The sequence below is a fragment of the Bombyx mori genome, chromosome 1, assembly GCF_030269925.1.
Source record: "Bombyx mori chromosome 1, ASM3026992v2".
In the NCBI taxonomy this organism is placed as follows: domain Eukaryota; kingdom Metazoa; phylum Arthropoda; class Insecta; order Lepidoptera; family Bombycidae; genus Bombyx; species Bombyx mori.
Window position 1 is genome coordinate 8,950,176 of NC_085107.1, and position 15,743 is coordinate 8,965,918.

At 36.0% G+C, this 15,743-nt stretch overlaps 1 protein-coding gene across 1 annotated transcript; it reads left to right on the forward strand.

Annotated features, from left to right (window-relative positions):
• The first annotated feature begins 6,301 nt into the window (after positions 1 to 6,301).
• Positions 6,302 to 14,506, forward strand: LOC101742555 (peptidoglycan-recognition protein LE). Its single transcript, XM_004929909.5, has 5 exons — positions 6,302 to 6,758; positions 7,242 to 7,921; positions 8,283 to 8,480; positions 10,197 to 10,351; positions 11,135 to 14,506. Exons 2-5 carry the CDS (start codon positions 7,564 to 7,566, stop codon positions 11,546 to 11,548), a joined length of 1,125 nt encoding a protein of 374 aa, XP_004929966.1. The 5' UTR covers positions 6,302 to 6,758; positions 7,242 to 7,563; the 3' UTR covers positions 11,549 to 14,506.
• The last annotated feature ends 1,237 nt before the right edge of the window (positions 14,507 to 15,743 follow it).

Here is a 15,743-nt window from a genome sequence, read left to right on the forward strand (position 1 = left end):
GTCATCCCAATTTAGTGCACTTCTTGCGGAATTTCCGTCCATTACGAAGCCACCAGGACTTATTCGTGAGCCGATGCATAACACAGTTCATTATATTCTAACCACTGAGGGCGCCCCAGTCTCTTGTCGTCCTAGACGTCTGGCACCTCAAAAACTTCAAGAGGCCAAAAAGGTTTTTGATGATATGGTACAGTGCGGGACAGCCAGACCTTCGAAAAGTTCGTGGTCTTCTCCACTTCATATGGTCCCTAAGCGCGACGGCACCTGGCAACCCTGCGGCGATTATCGTGCGTTGAATTCACGTACCATACCTGACAGGTACCCAGTTCGCCATATCGGTGACGTTGGCCATAACATATCTGGGTGTAGTATATTTAGTACCATCGACCTCGTTAAGGCATATCAGCAAATTCCTGTTGCGCCTGAGGATATCTGTAAAACCGCCATCATAACACCCTTCGGACTCTACGAATTTAATTACATGACTTTTGCAACGCAGGCCAAACGTTTCAAAGATTTATAGACGAAGTTGTCCAAGGTCTCGATTTTTGCTTTGCGTACGTTGACGACATATTAGTGTATTCCCGTGATGCTCTTCAACATGCTGCACACCTTCGTACTCTTTTCAAGCGATTTGAAGATTACGGAATCGTTATTAATCCAGCAAAATGCGTGTTTGGTGCTCCTTTTTTTTTTTTTTTTTTTTTTTTTTTTTTTTTTTTTTTTTTTTTTTTCGGTTCGAGGGCCGAACCTCCTACGAGGTCCCCGCGCAAAAGGGGCGCGCGGGGTATGTGAGACTCAACGGTCTGCATGGTGTTGTGAGCAGACCGCGGGCCCAAGGATTTTAGGACCCACCCACTAAACGACTCCCCTGCAGTGTTTGGTGCTCCTGAGGTTACTTTTCTCGGAAACAGAATATCCGCCGACGGAACACAACCACCATCAGAGCGCATTCAAGCTCTAAAAGATTTTCCTCTACCACATACTGTACAAGGACTCCGTCGTTTCATTGGGATGGTTAATTATTATCGCCGATTTCTGCGCAATGCAGCCAAGTTACAAGCACCGCTAGTCAACGCGATCGTGGCCACTGGAGGTAAAGGTCTCACACCGATCACTTGGACACCTGAGCTCGAAGAATGCTTTAATGCCTGTAAAGATAGCTTGTCATCTGCAGCTCTGTTGGCACACCCTTTGCCTAACGCTGAACTAGGGCTTTTCACCGACGCTTCCAGTTCTCACGTTGGTGCCTGCCTTCAGCAGAAAGTCGGTGATGCTTGGCAACCCCTGGGTTTCTTTAGTAAAAAGCTGAATCCCCGACAGTGCCAGTGGCCAGCATACTACCGAGAACTTCTTGCGGTATATGAGAGTGTGCAACATTATCGACACTTCCTAGCGGCACAGCACGTAACGATTTATACGGACCATAAGCCATTAGTTTATGCGTTCTCGCAACGTCGCGAAAGGCTTCCTCCGGTACAGTTAAATCAACTGTCTTTTATTTCGCAGTTTACCACGGACATTGTCCATATAAAAGGGGAGGACAATACGGTGGCGGACGCCATGTCCCGCATCGAAGCTGTTAGTTTTGAAACTGACCATTCTGCTCTCTCCGCTTGCCAAAAACTTGACGACGAATTGAAAAAGTATCGTAACGATGCGAATTCTTCTCTAAAACTAGAGAACGTCGTAGTTCCTGGCACAAACACTGTTTTGGTCTGCGACATGTCAACAGGGCGACCACGCCCATTTGTATCGGAACCTATGCGAAAGAAGATTTTTGCTCAGCTACATAATCTTAGCCATCCTGGTACTAGATCAACCATTCGATTGATCTCAGACCGTTTCGTGTGGCCTGGCATTGCCAAAGATTGCCGTTATTGGTGCCAAACCTGCGTTGCTTGCCAGCGAAGTAAGGTGACGCGGCATATAAAATCTCCACTTGGACATTTCTCCAGTCCTACGTCTCGACTGAAGCATGTCCATATTGACATCATAGGCCCTCTTCCATCTTGTTCTGACTTCCAATACTGCCTGACTGCTGTGGATCGCTACACTCGATGGCCCGAAGTTTGGCCTATGCACGGAATAACAGCAGAAGAAGTGGCGAGCACCTTTGTAGCCGGTTGGATTGCTCGATTCGGAGTACCTGCTGTCATCACTACCGACCAGGGACGACAGTTCGAGTCGGACCTTTTCAGACGCCTTACTAATTTATGTGGTACTAAACGTATACGCACTACTAGTTACCACCCTTGTGCCAATGGGCTCGTGGAGCGCATGCATAGACAATTAAAGGCCTCTCTGATGTGTTATGATGATTCGTGGTTGAATGCATTACCTTTGGTCTTATTAGGAATGCGTTCGGCTTTTAAAGAAGATCTACAAGCAACAGTAGCGGAATTGCTTTACGGAGAAACATTAACGCTTCCAGGGGAACTGTTAGTACCTCCCGGTCCTTCTGGCTTCGAGGACCCGACGGATTTTGTCGTAAAGTTAAGACAGCGTATGTCTAAATTGCGTCCCATTCCATGTTCCTCACACACTAAACCATCACCTTTCATATTTAAAAATCTTTCCACCGCCTCTCATGTCATGCTCAGGGAGGATTCGGTTAGACGTTCAATGCAACCACCTTACTCTGGTCCTCATAGAGTTATATCTAGAGCCGAGGACGGAAAAACGTGGTCGATTGAAGTAAAAGGGAAACAGGTGACGGTCAGTGTCGACAGAATTAAGCCAGCTTTCGTCGAAAATTCTTTAGTAGATCTCGTTCCAGCACCAGTAGTTCGGGTTTCTGTGCCTCAACCAGCGCAACCGGATGCTACTAATGTCCCTTCATGTCCACTCGTGCCTTCGGCACCTCTAACTGCTACTCCTACACATACACCTCAATATACCACCCGGTCAGGTCGTAGAGTCCACTTCTCCAAACCTTTCGACCTATGATATTTTTTCTCCTTTTCTGCGGATTCTCCTTCTCCGTAGGGGGGTGGTGTGGCGTTTTATTATGCGTAAGCCGGAACGCACGAGATGTGGGAAAAAGGATATAGTCTGTGACACATTACCTTTTTACCGCCAAATATGAAAAACATAAAAATAATTTACAATGTGTTAAATAACTAATTTAATGTAATTACTTTATGCCGCTACAACAATAAAATTTATATTGTTCCAACTGTGGTGTTAATTACATAAAACACGACCAGGCGAAATAAAGAAGGGACTCTATATGCACTCCCTCAAGCCCATTAACATATCTTTCAAACTTTTTGTTCTATTGATGTTTTAGGTCAGAAAGGATTATTTAGGTATTTTTAAATAGGCTGCTCCAATAATCTACTGATAGTGATTGGTCAATATGACGAAGTTAAGCGTCCTCCGCAGTCTAGTAGTAAAGACATCTGATATAGTCTGCGTTTCATTTTTCCCCGCAACCTGCCTGACACTCATAGTATGGGGGGTCGTTGGTCGAAACCCATATTCTTTCACAAGACGCTTGTAGAACAACTTATCGTCTACTTTAATCACATTGTGACTTTTTTGCGGGAATACCACGTGTATACGGATTATTTTATTAGTTAATTTAGTGTTTTTGTTTAGGCCTACACGTATAGTTATGACCACTGACTAGGTTCTCATTATTATAAATGAATGTGCTCAAGTATGAGAAAATTGAATAAACTGGTTTCTAGATTCTTGGGCTCTTCCAAAGAGCTAATTGCTCTTTCACTAATCTTTCATTTGATTTCATCGAACATAGTTTGTGTAATTTCATTTTCAACTTTGTTACAAAAGATTTAAAAAGTTCTAAGGCTATGTTCCTTTTGCCTGTTCAATGGACGCATCAAACAAACAAAAATGTCCCACAGTAGGTACATACCTATGTATGGGAGCAAATATTAGGGTATGGGACCATAAAACTTTTTAGCAGGAACGTGAGTTCGTTAGAGTTTCTTCAGGTTCAAATGTGCAATAACGGTGGTTCATTAACTGTGTAGTATCTATTAAAGTGTACAAATGTGGGAAAATGAAACAAAACCGCTGGATGCAACTTCTCGAGATCTTTTTATTTTATTTTATTTTTATTGCTTACATACATGGACGAGCTCACAGCCCACCTTGTGTTAAGTGGTTATTGGAGCCCATAGACATCTACATCGTAAATGCCACCACCCACCTTGAGATATGAGTTTTATGGTCTCACAAGGGCGGATCCAGCTTTGGTGCCAGGAGGGGGTCACATAGTCATGGTCAAGTCAAGAACTTATAATTTAATTTTGATAACAATAGATACAAGTAAAAAGTAGGTATTTTATTATAAGCACATTAAAGGTATAAAGAAATTTTAGTTTTTTAACTTAGAACTATGTTATGATATGTTGAAGTTTAGTTATAAAACAATTTAAAATATAAAAAGCTTATTCGAAGTGGTCTCCATAGGCTGCAATACAGTCCTTTAAACGTTGAGGCCAGTTATCAATAGAAGCACGCACTCTTTCCATGGGAACATTTTGCACTGCCAATCCTACGGATTGTTTTAGGGACTCCAAATTATCAAGGCGTTTAGAGCAAGCTGTACTCTCTAAAACTGACCATAAATCATAATCCAGCGGATTAAGATCGGGTCTAGACGACGGCCAGTCTTCAGCTCTGATGAAGTCCGAAACGTTCGTTTCCAACCAAGACTGCGTAGACTGAGCTTTATGACCTGGCTCCGAGTCTTGCTGGAAGTACCATTCTTGACTATTGAACATGGTGTTGTTAAGGGGCTTCACTACCTTCTCAAGAATGGTATCTTGATACACTTGTGCCGATGTTTTGATACCTTTTTCACAAAAGTATGGCTCAGTCACTCCTTCATAGCTGATACCCCACCAAACCATCACTGAAGTCGGATAGTGCCCACGTTGCACTCTGTCGACTAATTGGGAAGCTTCCTTAGAGCTTTGAGCATAAATACGGTCATTTTGTTTGTTAAAATGTTGCTCAATTGTAAAAAAATTCTCATCCGTAAACAAAATTTTTCTATGACCTTCCTTTGCGTACCGTTTCAGTAGTTGTTTCGATTTTACCCCCCATTTTCTTTTAAATTATCAGTTAAGAAATGACCACTAGGTCTCTTATAGGCTGCAAGTCTTAAGTCATCTTTTAAAATACGCGACATGGTTCTAGGTGCTATCTTCATCTCCCGAGATAAAATCTTTTGCTTTCGGACAGGATTTCTTCGAATTCTTTCCCTTACTGCTTTGACTACCTTTTTCGTACGAACACTACGTGGACGGCTAGATATTTTGCTGTCACAAACAGAGGAGGTCTCATTGCACCTATTAATAGCCCGATACACAAACATTTTACTAATACCAAGCGTATGGAGAGTTTTAAAAATTGCCTTTGGCTCCATACCTACTTTGCGTAATGCAATCACAGCGATTCGGTTTTCTTTATCACCCCACTCCATTTTAATATCGCAAAATATTATACAATGTATTGGCGCCAAAATGAGAAAACTCAATGAGCTATCATATAAAAATGACAGATTCCAAATTCAAATGTAATATTTTGTTTATTTTTAATTGTAACAGTATTTATGGCCAGACTAAGTATTGTGTCCTTAAATCATTATGTTCAATATGTGGTCCACCTAGGTCCTGGAACCAGCTCAGGGGGGGGTCATGACCCCCATGACCCCCCCCCCCCCCTGGATCCGCCCTTGTGGTCTCAGTATAGTTACAACAGCTGCCTCACCCTTTAATCCGAAACGCATTACTGCTTTACGGCAGAAATAGGCAGGGTGGTGGTACCTACCCTTGCGGACTCACAAGAGGTCCTACCACCAGTAATTATTTACGCAAATTAACGCAAATTATAATTTTGTGGGTTTGATTTTTACTACACGATGTTATTTCTTCACAGTGGAAATCAATCGCGAACATATTTTATACGTTATAAGACAAAGTATGTATTTCATTAGAAAAATTGGTTACCGCCTGCCGGATTCGAACACCGGTGCATCGCTAGATACGAATGCTCTGGATGTCATATCCTTTAGGCCACGACGACTTCGAAAAAAATCCACCTCCTTCTGCTCCAAATCCTCCAAAAATTCCACTGAATAATCCTCAGTTAATAACCACCATTTTACTGAGATTATATTTTGTCCCATAATCCCATATCATCATATTATCTCATCTGATTTCATCGTCATTAATTTATCTTAAATAAATCAACTTTATTTCATTTCACATCATTCTATCATTTTTCATTAAATAATTATTAGGTTGTATGGTACAACACCATTGCCTTTCCAATTGAAAAAATAAAACAACTACTAAAGAGGCTTAAAAAAAAAACAAATATTTTTATTCTTTGATGCAAAATAGTGTAGATTATTGCCGTGTTTTTAATGCTTATATTAACAATGATTGTGGTATAGAAAATATTATTTTTAAATATGTAATGCCACTAAATACCAAAACGACTTATTTAACTACTTATATATGTACTGATTTGATCAGTCGACTATTGTACAGTATGAACACACGCAAGTTTTAATTTTACAGCATTTAAAGCTCGCTGACTTTAAATGTAGATAAAATATGTAAAATATATCACGAAGCGAATGCAAAACTTAAATATTGATTAAGTTGTACTATGCCAATGACAGCAACAGCTGTTTTGTTCCAATCGTTACAGTAAATCAATAAATCATAGTTAAAACTCAAATCTATCTCGCAGATTGAGTGTTGTGTTCACAGGTGAGTACTTGGGGATGATTGGAGCAGAGAATTCAGTGTTTGAATGCCATTAACATCGTTATACTTAGATAGTTATAAAACAAAGGTTGAAAGAATTCACTAATTTGGGTTTGAACATTGATGCTGCAATTATAAAGTAGACAATGAACTTAACATGAAACTGAAATTAATATGTTTTTGTTTTATTTTCTTCTACCCTCATGTAAACAAAGCATTAGATTCATTTCTCCAGAGTCCAAATAATATATTCTGCTTAAAATTTTGCTGCATTCATGCATTCTGGCTTTAATGGTAGGACATCATTATACATTATAAGTCTTGTTTTGAACTCATTTGAGCTTGATCTTGAGGCTGGGAATGGCATTTAAGATGCACATGAATATGGTGATGGGCATTTGGTGTTCACAGAGGCTTAAAGATCATCTGTCTAATAAAACCAATACAACAACTAAAGTATATATGTAATATATGTTTTTGTTTCAGATAATATTCTATGAGTCATAAGGTATAAAATTTGAAAACAATTCTCAAGCTGTATTGTCATTATTTGATTGATAATAGAAGAAAGTTTTATGAACTTGCAGCAGTATTATAACAATAAATAAAGAAAACTGACCAGTATTATTAACTTAGGATCAATATTATCTAAAGTTAAATAGATGTGAAAAAAGTAAGAATATTGTTTATTAGATAAACCTGTAATGTTGAGCCTAATACAAGTAAATGTCCATTGGTATTGTATTGTTCTTGTATACTTAGACTCAAGAATGGAAATGGAAGGTGATTAATTAGATTATATAAAAAAATGTCTCTAAATACAGAACAAAATATAGATTTTGGCATCACAGTGAATGGTGATTTAAATTTTTTTGGAGGAAGTGATCAAAATGATGATGATACTAGTGCCAAAATAGGTAATTCTTCAGTACCAATTACTTGCAACATACCAATGGAGAACTTGTACTCAAGTTCACTGAGTTTTGGCAATGTCACAATAAAAGAATCCAACAATACCCATTTTGGAAACAATACTTATTTTAATGGCCCTGTTATTATTAAACAAATATCACAGAATGGTAATGGGACAGTAAATCCTTCATTTACTAGAACAGAAGATATAGTACCTCAAAATTATGATCAGCCGATAACACTAGAATTAAATTGTAAGTATTTATTTTAATTTGATTTATTCTTTATTGTTTAAATATTAAACAATCAAATGATTGGGAACAAATCTCCCACTCAAACTGAGATTTACTGTACAATGGGAACTACAGTCTGATATATAATATGTACATAGTTGGGGCTACTGCACTGAGGCAATGCCCCCTATATATACATAGTTATTAAACAAATTTAAATGTATATGTTAAATTTAATACAATACATTACATTTAAATAACAATTGGGTTTCATAAAAGTAATTGCTTCATCATTACTCTAAGTAGTGTGTTCAAATGTATTAGATAATACACCTGTATTAGGGGCAATTCAAGTTAATAATTATTATAATCATAATTTAAGCTTGCAGAAAACTTCAAATCCAGGTATGGAACAAGTTGACATTGTCGGTGTTGTGTATATTCATTATGCTACTGGGTGGGATTTTTACAGTTTTTTCTGTATATCTAAGTAACAGTAGCAGCAGTAAACATGAGATGAAGTCTAGTGACTATAATGATGAAACAGCAGCGATTGAATCTGCATCTACTACATCAACAAGTATGTGGTTCAAATGTCAACACACTTTTACTTCCATTTTTGTTTTTATACCAAGTAGCAAAACTTAATAGCTGATCTAATAAGCAAAATAATCAGTGGAATATAATAGGTAATAAATTACCTCTCGGAAAATAGTGTATTTATAGAAATGCTTCGCTTCATTTTATCATGCTGCTGTGGATTTTATTGCTATCCTGATTAAAATTTTAGATTATCATATAATTATTATTAATAGTATTATTATATAATGAAGTATAAAAAAGCTAGATTTTTGTGACTAATCTTCTTGTTTGATAAACATATTTAACATAAAGTCATTGTGGGCTAAACATTAAGATGGTCGGTTTATTCATATCGAGCGACTGAGCTGGTGTTTGTATCCACAGGCAACTACCAATTTTTCTAACGAAATGTGTACTTCTCAAATGCTCACGAATGATTTTCACAGTTCCAGGAAGAAAATACGAATTAAGACTTTATTTTTTACTTTAAATTTCATTTCAGTCAGTAGTTTGGTGATTTTCTGATTAACAAATCGGTTATTCATAAATGACGTCACACGAATATTAGAAATTTTTATCCCTCCACCCGTTCTTGTCCCCCTTTTAGAACCCCTTCCGCTGATTGACTTCACACATTATTCATTTTTATGCATGTATTTACAAATAATCAAATGCTAAAAGATATATTCCTTTTTTTATTTTTTTTATTAAATAATCCTTAATCAAATAACTCTCTACCAGCACTCGCCGACGACTTAACCTATTTAAACCTTTACTATTCCGAACTTTCGTGAAATATTAGTGGCTTACTTTCATTATTACAACGTCGCTCTTGAAGTTGAAATCCACTTCGATAAAGCGGCACGAAACGAGAACCCTCTCATCGTGCCCGCCGGAAACTACATTCCCGATCCTGCGGACATAATGGAAAGCAGTCGAGGTCGCCCCAAACACGTCATTTCGGATTCTCCCGATCCACTAACGGTGCTTTTAGGTAACTCAAGCACCGGTCACCGTTCTCATCGAACCCGTCGCTTGCGACGAAGGGCTCGACGAGTAAATTAACCCACAGACAGCCAACTGAGTTTCTCGCCGGATCTTCTCAGTGGGTCGCGTTTCCGATCCGGTGGTAGATTCTGCGAAACACGGCTCTTGCTAGGGTTCGTGTTAGCAACGTCGTCAGGTTTGAGCCCTGTGAGCTCACCCACTAGTTAAGGTTCCGCTGAAGTAGCTTCTCAAGGCTATCAGCTTAGGTAGGAAACAAAAAAATGAAGTTGAATGTTGTTGCGTAAAAGAGAATTTCATAGCGAGAGTGCCAAACTATTAATAAATATCGATCGAGTTCGTAAATTGTTCGGAAAGTTTTTCATTCACTTATTACTTTTCGCGTTTTAGTATTTTAAATAGAATTAACGTGTGACGTCACCTAATGTCACATTCCGGTGTTTTTTTTATTTTTTTATTATTATTTTTTATTATGTTTTTATTTATTTTATATATACCCCCATTTTAATGTGTGACGTAATCTATGGATAAACTTAAATAGTAAAGGTGAAATATTACATTGACCAATCATAGAATAAAAGCCACTTCAGTTTGAAAGGATTTTTGCACTAGAATTTAGGATTGAACATGAAAAATTGTATTTCAAATTTATGACATGTAAAACTACGGCGTTGCATGTCTCTTATCAATCTCTTATGAACAATTCCAGATGTTCCTTTATTAATTGCACCAGGACACTTACGCATTGTTTCACGATCGGACTGGCTCGCCCAACCCGTTGAAAGTAAATATTTGGCCAAATTGAGTCATCCAGTACCATGGGTTATAATATCTCACACTGCAACAGAAAGCTGTAGTAATCAGGTATTTTTTGTATAATAATAAAACATAGACCTTAAATGTTACGTAATTATACTAAAGTAAACTAAAGAGGAGTCTTCGAATAAAAAACTTAATTGGAATATGAGACCATAGTCATTGACTTTAAGTATTAAATCTCGAACTTTTGTCCAAGAGTAAGAGAGTTCACGGATACTTATGCAAAAAAATGTACTAGAAAATACGGCGGGTTCTTCAGTACCTTTATATTGAGGCGATAACTTATGTTTGATTCCTAGACCACATTCGAAAGCTGTCCTCAGAGAATTCGTCTCTTCCATTTTTTCAATCTCTCTTCAATTTCTGGTGGCTCTTAAATTTTTGGCGGCTAGTAAATCTTGGATTTTTTGTATTATCATCCGTGTTCCATTAATGGCTAGTGTGTTATTGATATGCAAATTTAAAAACTTAGAGATCGTCCAACTTTGTTGAACGCTTAATGGTCATATAATCGGAGTAGGAACCGTAGGATCATGACTGATTTTCGATTCATTCAAAAGGATAGTGATTGTCTTGTAGACCAATTCCCGTCCGAAGCTAATTTCAACAGAAGTGCCTTATGCCCGACCGTTCTGATGGCTTTTGGGATATCGAGCTGGGTTTTAATAAACCGCACCATCGCCTTGGATATGAGGGTATGCAGGAATGGAGGGTGCCATGTTTCTTGTTTACATAATGTATTGTATATATATCATTGTATATATAATGTTAGTAAAACTATAGAAATACATAAAATATAAGATGTATCTTTTTTATTTTATTTTTCAGAGCCAATGTGTTCTTCGTGTCCGATTGATACAAACATTTCATATAGAATCGAGAAAATGGCACGACATCGGCTATAACTTTTTAGTTGGCGGTGACGGATCGGCATATTGCGGACGCGGTTGGGATTCTGTTGGAGCGCATACGCTGGGCTATAATAACTTCGCAATTGGAATTTCGTTCATTGGTACATTTAACAACAACGACCCACCTAAGGAACAATTGGAAGCTTGCCGGAAACTCATAAAGAGGGGAGTTGATTTAGGCAAAATCGCGAAAGATTACAAATTGTTTGGTCATCGCCAATTATCGTCGACGCTTAGTCCGGGTGATAAATTGTTTGAAATTATAGTAGAATGGCCCCATTTCGCGAGCGATTTTACGAATTTGACAGATCTGATTCCGAATTACTCTTAGATGAATAGATTTAATCTGTTATGAAATAAAGTAGAATTGACAACTCGGCGTTAACCATCGGTGATTTCTTATACAATGATTTTTTTTACAGTATAAAACTCTAGGATAAAAGATGTTTCTTATGTGACACATAAAAAAAGAAAACGTTTGGTTTTTATTTTAGTAAATTAAAATAGATCTTAGGATCATTTAGGACAATTTTCATATTAAATCTGCATTTGCTGTGTTCGATTGCAAATCAATGACACGTACAAATAGCGCATTGACTAATCGCTTAGTAGAAAATATCTCTTTGTATAGTTTTCAATTAATGAAAATTAAGTTAATATTGTTATGTTTTATCGTTTATGAGCTTTACTGTATAAAGTTAGAATGTACCTGAAAAATAACGCACAGGATTATGAAGTACCTATGTAGTTATGTAGGTATTTTTCTCCATAATCCATAATATACAGGTTGTATTATTGGCCCTAACATTATTATTTGATTTTATAAATCGGTTTATCCAGAAAACTGCCTGTTGAATTTGAATAGTAAATGCATCATAATTGATTATACAAACTTTTTACTTGGCAGCAAGCCCATTTCCGGACATAACAAACATATTCGTCTTTCGAACTACGGTATTCTGAACGAAAAATTCCACACAGAGCGTTGAGTTTTTTTTAAGTATATTGTTTTTTTTCATTGCCCTTGTAGGCAGACGGGTATACGGCCCACCTGATGGTGAGTGGTTACAGTCGCCCATGGACGTCAGCAATACCAGGGGCTGAGCTAAGGCGTTGCTGCTGTTTAGAGCAGATATTTTTTCGAGCCCCATGCTGCAGTAAAATTCGCAGATAACGTTTTTACAGTTTGCTCCTTACAATAAGGTCGAATATATAGATACAGTTTAATTATTGGACTAGTTTGTGCATACAATGGATGGATTTGTAAGTGACGAAATTGTTAACATGCAGCTATAAGAAAAAATAGTAACTAAAAAAATTGTAAAGTAATATTAAGAATTTACTGTACTTACATATGTACCTAAATCAATAGTTTTTATAAATTAAACACTAAATGTGTGAATGCGTACTAACTTTAAAAAATTATGTTGGCCGTGCCAGACTTGTTAGCGTTTACGGGCGAGCCTCTATTGTATCGTTAGTCAGATAATCTTTCACGTTTACAAAGAAAAAGGAGATTTTTTATTATTATTTAAAACAAATTAATTTCCATTGGAACATATTAAACTTCAATGTTTTATAAAAAACATTTCCTCTTGAGAGAGATCTTCTTATTAAAACCTGCTTTTACTGATTTCGTTAGTGAGATGATAGAGTTTTTGTTCCATCAAGTTGACGGCAGGTAACCCAAATAAAAAACTTATAGTTTTAAGTAAATCTTTGTAGTTATTATTCTATGTACCATTAGTAGTATTATAATGTACTTAAATACTATTTTTAAAATATGAAATAAGAAAAAAAAATAGATTTCAAGTATTTGCTTTTAAATGTTATACATAAAATGTAAAATATTTTGCTCAACTTAAAAAGTACTGTGATATTTATTTATATTTGTATTTCATGTTATATGGTGGTAATAAAGGAACTTCAATCTATAGACTGAAATATTGACACATTAATTTAAAAACGTATCTTTAGTAATCTAAGGGAACAATTAATTCGTAATATCAAAATATAGTTCTGAGTATATGTATTAAACTGTGCTTCAAGTATTGAAAAAATGTTATTATAAATTAATGTAGTTACAATATCATGACTCTAGGCAGCCATTATCGAGGAGTGTAAGGCTATTTGGTTTAAGCGACATTTCACTTAATATCTACGCGACATTTATCTTTACTAGTGGCCCCGCAGTATTCGAGATTCGACTATAATTAATTGAAATTATATAATAAGTCTAAACATTATTATGGTTCTATTGTCAAACACTATTATATTTCGATAATAATAACCACAGTTTACGCCAAAACTGCACTATAGATCAATAATATTAAAGACAAACAATATTAATCTATTTTCAATTCGACAACAGACTTTAAACAATAACAAAAATTTCCCAATTGACAGTAAAAAAAGAGTATATTTTTATGTATGTGTTGTGTCAAATACATGGTAGTGTGTGTAATGTTTTCTTTATTGATTTAAAGTATCTTTTATGCATTATTTACAAAAAAAATTAGCATTGTGCACTCCTTCTCTATATTCTCTATAAGTGTGAGAAATTTCATACTCCGTCCGCGCAATTTTCGTAAAAAGGGGTACAAAGTTTTTGCTTCACGTATTAATATATAGATAATTAATTTAATTTAAGTGCGTTTTTAATTGAACTTGAACTACGTTTGAGTATTCAAATAGCTTCAGAAGTTGTTTTGCTATGATATTTTTTCCAAACTTTACACTTTAAATGACTCTCCTGTAAAGTAAAAATGTCACTTAAACCAAGCCTTTCGCCCTCAATACTGTTACAATAATATAAATTTCAAATTTGTGAAGTTCTATAACAAAATATGTGTTGTTACGATATTATATATAGCATTTCAATGTTTTTATTTACATGTAGAAAATATTTTTTGTAATTTACGGAGATAAAAATGCTTCAGTGTTACCTTTTAAGTACCTGTTACATTAACAAAATACTATGCTATAATAAAATTATAATAAACAAGTATCCAACATAAATTATATAAATCCCTGTAAATCAGGGAGACGAAAGTACCTACAAAGATCGCTTTTCTGGGGATTAGTTGTAGACATAAAAAAGTCGAGGAAATAATGTTATATATACATGTAATATGTAAAATCACAAGAAAAATTCATTCATTGATACAACACGATTTATAGTTAAATTTTAAATGAGTAAAAACAACGTATTTTTATTGAATGTGAAAATATATTATGTGATATCTTGAAAATTGTCGGAGGTTGTTTGTTACATAAATTTTACAGCTTTTATTGGTTTTTTATTTACTATTATTGATTTGCAATAGCTGTAAAACGGTGCGTTAGTGAGGATCCAGTATTTTTTGTTGGGTTAAAAACGCAAAAATATTCTTCAATTTTGCTTTTGCCTCACGATTCACCTCCATACAGCTTTGTCAATATCTTTTAAATCAGAACTGAAATCAATAAGGTGAAAAATATATTTTCAAAGCCATTACTAATTATTATTGTAATTACTTGTTGAATCAGACAAAACATCTAATTTCAATTTCCTACAGTCTGAGATCGATTCGTTCGTTAATGTTGATTAAATTATTGATTTCAATTCTCTGGATTAAATTCGATCTTTTTTATTTTATTCTCGATTAACCTATCTCAAATCGCCATCTCTAATTAGCATGAAACTTTCAATTTCCATGTTTTACGTTACAGATTTTATAAGCGTGGATACTTCTAAATTGTTTTTCTATTTGAATGATGTAATTTACCAAACTTATAATGAATTTTACTTGCAAGGGTTATGAGCCATCGTTTCATCTGAAAATATGAATAAAGCTAAAATAGTGCATTGAAAATAGCAGCGCGACACCATATCCGATAACTACATATCCGACCAAGGCGACGGAGCAACGCAAAGCCGTCGTTACCCGAAATATCTCTTGTTGGATACCTTATCCCGGATCCACTGACGATACATCCCTAATTGCTTTACGGCATTTTATTTCCCGAATGAATTTCTCTGTATCGAAAGTCATTTTGTCTTCTAGGATCGGGCTAGTCGCTTTGAATAAAAGTTTGATACGTCATAGTTTATCAGGTATCGTGAAAAGTGGGTAAAAAGGGTGAGCATCTAATTTCAGCCATCTCTAAACAACTGGATAAAAAATCCGTATTTGAACATATTGAAAAATATTTTATTATTAATAGGAGTAGGTACGAAATAAAAACTCGTGCTTGATTTTTTGATAAATCCTTTCAAATAACAGAGCGTTTGGCTTATTTAAGCATCAAGAGACACGCGATGCTTAAAATTTAATATACCCAGTTGGTTATGAGTTTTTCTACACAATTTTTAAATTGGGTTAGGTTTAAAAAAATGTGGGTTATATATGAATAGTTCGTGATTATGGGTACATATTAGTAGTTCTTCCGGTACCTACCGTAGCGTGGGCAGGCCTTCCACAGGATGGCTTCCGGAGAGGTCGGTCGACCGTGGACGCGGTCTTGCGCGTTCGCGACCTTACCGA